We start from the raw sequence: 6,000 nt of genomic DNA on the forward strand, positions 1-6,000 counted from the left end.
GAAGAAAACCTGAAGTCCTTTTTCCCATTTGCTCAAAACAGTATCATCTTAAATTTTGTTCAGATGCAGACTGGACAGACTGATAAGGAATTAACGCCATCAGTTGCTATGGAGCACAACAGTGGCGATAGAGCTTTTGGCTCAGAAGTGATGCTAGATCTTCTGACTCACAGGTTCCAACACCACTGCTCAGCGGGTGCTGGGAATGTGTGTTGGTGGAGCACCATGCTCTACGTGCCCACAAACTCCTGCAAAAGCTTTTGCTGCTTGCTGTAGTTGCCTGCACAGTACTGAGCTAGGTAGATCTTTACTAACTGTAAACATTTTTTATGTCGTGTCACTTGGTGCTGTCACTGCACTTGAGTCCTTTCTGGGTATGATGAGTATGATGCCACTTGGAAAATTCAGTCTGGGCACTTCTAGTTATTATCTTTCCTCCCCACCTAAGATGTGTTTGTTTTGACTGACTGTGAAGACGAAACTCGTTAACTGGGGTTGGCTTATGAGGAAAAAATTATTTTGACCAGTGAATATTTTTAGTTCTAAAATATTACAGTTTCAGAGTTGAGTCTTGCATCACTTTTGTTATGGAAGATAGGTTAGTGAAGGATTTGTTATTTATATGAAAGTCTATTTTTGATATTTATGTATTTGAGCTGATTTTACTTCTAATTCAATAATGAAAACTAGAGCTTTTATGTAGAGCTATAATCAGAAATACTTTCAGCTACTTTACTGCATGGGTTTTTACTGATATATGCATTGCAGACAGTGTCTTTGTATTCCAAAATGTTCCTCTCTTGACTTCTGCCATTCTGTATAGATCCAGAATGTGCTTCCCAATAGTGATTTCTTGTCTCCAGGTATTTTGCATATGATGATGATACGTGCTCATTAATCCTATAGCAATAAGAGTTTAATAAGCACAATTTATTTTGTTTTGTCTTGCAGGCGCCAAGTATAGATGAAAAAGTAGATCTTCACTTTATTGCATTAGTTAATGTAGGTGGTCATCTCTATGAATTGGGTAAGAACACTTTTTATCTGTTCTCTTCATTTGTTAGAAACAAATGCAAGTAGTGATGCTGTTAGCTGTCAAAGTTTCAGAGAGGTTTCTTGATGTTATGTAGGGCTTAGATTCTTTTCAGCTGCATCTTAGGGGTTTGGGGATTTCTTTCAAACAACTGCAGCCTTCTTCTTGGTTTTTTGGGGATTTTTTTTTGGGGGGGGGTGTTTGTTTGTTTATTAGGGGTTTTTTGTTTGTTTTTTGGGGTCTTTTTGTTTTCATTCCCTCAACTCTATCCTATTAAGATAAAATGGTACAGAATACTAGACTGAATCCAAACTTCTGTGGGCATTTACAAGGACAAGAAGCAAGAAAAATGGATAAAACCTCAAAATTTCCCAGGACATTTGTTACATTTATGTTCCTGAACTGCTTGTGGAAGTATTAAATTAACTGTGTGCCACTTCAGAAATGTTAGCTATATTATTAAGCAGTGTGATAGTGTTTAAACTCAAATTATGTAGTCAGGGTGCTAAGAGATATTAACACTGTGCAACTTGTTTGTAATAGTCTGCTATTTTTTCCTCTACTTTTTGTGGTCAGTAGACAGTTAACTGTGCAACAGTACTCCTTATTTTTTGAAATACAGCTATTTTTTCTCTGTTCAGATTGTGTAGCACTTAGTTTTGCTCAGATATTCTCTAATGACTCCAATCTTAAATATGTTGCTGGGCAACTAGGTTTTCCAGAAGGCTTCTCACAAATCCAGCAAGCAGATCAGTATTTCAAAGCTGCAAGTCACTGATCTTTCCTAACATAATTTTTGCAGTATTTTATGGTGATAAGACTTTCATCTTTTGAAAATCAGCATGTAATTAAGCAATGCCCTTAACAGATGATAAATAATCACAACATGGGCATAAGCAATATATAAGAAGTGCTTATGTTAGTATTAAGTTGATCTAAGGGGTATTACCAGGGATAAGTCATAACCAATAGGCACACATTTTTTGTATTTTATGATGCTGTATGTCAGTGGACTAGATCAAAAAGGCAAGTACTGTAGGATGCAATAAATATTTTATGGCTCTAAATTTCAGGGCATAAGGGATGACTTTCATTTTTTTTTGGTTGTGTGCTACTATTTCTGTGATACATTTTCCTTGTCCATTAACTTATGCTGCTTAAAAAGCAGACTGCATACTATGATGACCATGTTTACCCATTTTCTGTAGGTAAGATGTGAGAGAAGTCCCATTTGAATTTTTCCTAAAAATAAAAAATTAGAAGGAGAAGAGGCATTTAGCTCTGCTGTACAGTGGAATGTCAACAGTACTATTTCTTCTTAATAACTTCTCTCTGTACCAGGGAAGGAAGCAAAAAACCCCCAATGTAAAAGTAGAAAAATTGAAGGTTTTTCAATTGATTCACTGGCTTCAGACAGTGTGGGCAGCATGTGGTCTTTGGCATGCAGAAAATGCTAAGGAAGCACATGGATATTAAATGAATATGATGTTTCTGTCATAGAAAACACATTATTTATAGACACATGAAATTAAAATGTTGTTCTGCCAATATGGACATTAAAAAGCCCCAAAATTAAGGTAAACTTAGCTTGCAACAGTGCAGGGTATTCAGTTCTGTTTCCCTGGCATTTTCTGAGGGTTTTGCCTTGTATCTTCAACCATGGTAGTTACAGTAATGAACAACATCTTGTTCATATAAATCCAAATGTTTTCTAACATCAAATCTATTTTTAGTTATGGAAAATGCAGTTTGGAAGTGTTGTCAACTTTGGTGGCATCTTTGGGGAGGGAAAAGCCTTTTACAGGGAAGACAGAGCCAAAAGTGATTTTGGTTTAGCAAATACTTAAGATACCCTGACACAAGTTTTCATACTGTTAACTCGTTGCAAGTAACCTGAAGCATTTATATCAATGAAATTCTTTTTAATGAGAATGACAAGCATTATTCTATTGGAAATACAAGAAAAAAAAATATAAAAGAAAAACAACCATAGCAATCCTGTTTAAATGCTATGAAAATACTTAGAGCTGTTGGGTTTGTTTGCTAATTTATTTTAATTGACAGAAATATTTTCAGTGATGCCAGACTCTTCAGAATGGTGGGTTTGCTACTCTGATTTGTTGTGGAGTCCCTGATCACAGCTGTCAAACACCACAGAAATACAGCTGTCTGTCTGTGTAAATCCATCAAGTGTAGCTGAAATTTTTCTACTCTGCTTGAAAACCTGAAGTACTATACCAGCACTAAACCAACAGCAACTTACAGCTTTGAAGCTTCAAATTAAATATTGAAAAATATTTCATAATTTTGATTGGATTATTTTTTAAAAGCAACAGACTGTATATAATGACACTGGTAGAAGTAGTCAGCAGTGGAGAGACCAGGGAGCAGCTAGCTGCGTGTGTGAACTTTATGAAAAATGAGATAACATTTGGGAAAGTGAAGTACAAAAGATGTGTTTAAATAGTTTTCACTGGAAAAATGAAACTTATATAATTTTATAAATGTGTTATTCAATCCACTTTGTCTTTCAACAGATGGGCGCAAGCCATTTCCAATAAACCATGGGGAAACCAGTGACGATTCTTTTTTAGAGGTAGGCATAGGGAACCGTCTTAAACGGTGTTATATTAAATTCTTGCTGTATTTCTATAAAATTTATAAAATAGATACATGAAAATACCTATACAAGTCTAGCTGTATTTATAGTTTGAGGAGTAGAGCAAGTGGGATGGTGAGGCCAAATGAGGTTTGAAAAGAGATACTTTGGAACACTTATGTTGTGGCTGTGGATGACAGAGTATCGTAACAAATATCATAAGGGTTGACTACAAGATCAGACTGACTTATCTTCTGTGCTTAGATTTTCATATACTCCTGCTCCTTTCAATTAGTACATCTAACAAGAAGGTAGTAGATTGAAAACTTAAAATTTTTCTTTCTCTTTCCTTTGGTTTATAGTTTGATAGGTGTCACACTAGACAGAAGTTGATTTCCTTTCTCACCCTTGCTAATAATCATTCTTCTCTATTTTCACAGCTTCTTTTGGGTGCTTCTTTGTGTCATGAGCTGAGAAATTAATTGGAAAGGGGTACACTGAGTTGAGAGGATAAACTGTCATCCCCACAGAATGATGCAAAGTTGAAGTTGAGAGAAGGCAATGCATAGAACTGAGTTTTATGATATCCAGATTGGATTAGCATTACAAAAGGAAGAAACCAGAGAAACTAAAACAAACAAAGTACAAAATTATTTTGTAGTTTAGAAGCATAGACTAATGTCTGTAAAGTTTGCAAATAATTTGTGCGTGCTTGGACAGGGGAAGAAATTGGATAAAGCTTTCCTTATTCCGTATGAGTCTTTTTTCTGTTTTGCTGATAACATGTGTTCTCCAGATTGCACCCTAAAGCTAGATGAAGGAATTACTTAAAATCTTTCAATTACCCCACCCAGCTTAGATTCATCTTGAAACAAAGGAAAAATTTCTGAAGGCAGGAGTACTAGTTAAGGCAAACTTCAGAGATGCATTTAGAAAGTCAGAAAAGCAACACATTTGCTGCACTAAGTAATATTCAGTAACAAAAATCATAATTGCTAAGGTCCTTCATAAAAAATGTTCTCTTTTAGGCTGTCCATATGAGCACTAAGTAATCTTGAGTAGTGGTAACTCACATCAGAAATACCAGTTATGTAGGTTTGTCACACTATTTAGTAAACCTTTATAGAAAAATCCATTTTGAGCATAGTTTGGATAAAGCATATCTTCGTATTTCGGTTGTGTTTTGTTTGGTTTTTTTATAACAAATATGATTTATACTGTTTTTCATTTTCGTTTTCTTTGTACTTTTTTTTCGCCCTAGGATGCAATAGAAGTTTGCAAGAAATTCATGGAACGTGACCCAGAAGAATTAAGATTTAATGCAATTGCTCTGTCTGCAGCTTAAAAGCCTTTTCCAGCGAGGCAACTCTACTGCAATGTATTGTAAGAATAAAACTGTTGCCATATGTTAATAGTACAAATTTTGATACTTCCTAACATCTTGACTAATTGTAGCATACGTGGAATAAACTTTGCATTTGTCCTTGCTATATTTTGCTGCTTGTTCCTACAGCAACTTTGGGTATTTCTATACAGGCATGCATTTTGTGCAAGATTTTTATCTTGGTGGGTTTTTTCCCTTCCACTCCCTTAAAAGTTTTGGGACTTACTGTCTGTGATATTTCCTTGTAATAATGATGAGCTGCTTCAGAGCAGGATTATCATTTGTATCATGCACAAGTAACATTCTGAGTGGAGTATGTGGTATGGTGATGGCTGAAATCTTGGAGTATGAGGCTATCTCCATCTTGTATTTATAATGGTGCAAGAATACTATAAGATCTTCTTCAGGTGACTCACGTGACAAAAACATTTTTTCAGTGCATTATTTATAAATAAATATGTGGAAGAAAATAGGCAGAAAAAGGACTATTCTTATTGTTGGTGAGCACTAACATTTTAAAATTATCTTAATGTTTACATTTTGAATAAAACTTCACTTTGTTTCTCAAGTCTAATAATGTTAATATAGTGTCAAAAAACTTTAGTTAAACTAGAGTTTGCTATTTATATATGTGGGAAAATTACATGGATTTTTCCCCCCGAAAAAGCACATTAAGAAATTCAAGTGGTAGGACTGTGGAGGGCACACACAGGTGAATACAGCAATGTGAAGTACCTCACCTATCTGAAATAAATGATAGAAAAGGGATGATTGTTGTAATGAAGTCTTGTTTAGCAACAAGAAACAGACTGGAGATTTTAAGGTAGCCACGATAGTCATATACTTTTGTCCCCTGCTGGAATATCTGTTGTAAGTTTGTCAGGTGGCATTACTGAATGCTATCTGATAGCCTGCCCCTGTGCCATCCCTCCCACTCCACCCACTCATCTTTAGGTACTGTTGACCAATTTCTATACCTGAATC

General features: G+C 35.3%; 1 protein-coding gene across 1 annotated transcript in view; it reads left to right on the top strand.

The window, feature by feature from the left end:
• The window catches only part of UCHL3 (ubiquitin C-terminal hydrolase L3), a 41,913-nt gene extending 36,295 nt beyond the window's left edge, over positions 1-5,618 (top strand). The window contains exons 7-9 of the mRNA XM_041419960.1: positions 952-1,027; positions 3,571-3,629; positions 4,894-5,618. Coding sequence (XP_041275894.1) covers positions 952-1,027; positions 3,571-3,629; positions 4,894-4,977 — 219 coding nt within the window. The 3' untranslated portion in view covers positions 4,978-5,618. The remainder of the gene's footprint in view (positions 1-951; positions 1,028-3,570; positions 3,630-4,893) is intronic.
• Positions 5,619-6,000: the final 382 nt, after the last annotated feature.

The sequence above is a fragment of the Onychostruthus taczanowskii genome, unplaced genomic scaffold (genome assembly GCF_017590055.1).
Source record: "Onychostruthus taczanowskii isolate IOZ18803 unplaced genomic scaffold, ASM1759005v1 scaffold62, whole genome shotgun sequence".
NCBI classification, from domain to species: Eukaryota; Metazoa; Chordata; class Aves; order Passeriformes; family Passeridae; genus Onychostruthus; species Onychostruthus taczanowskii.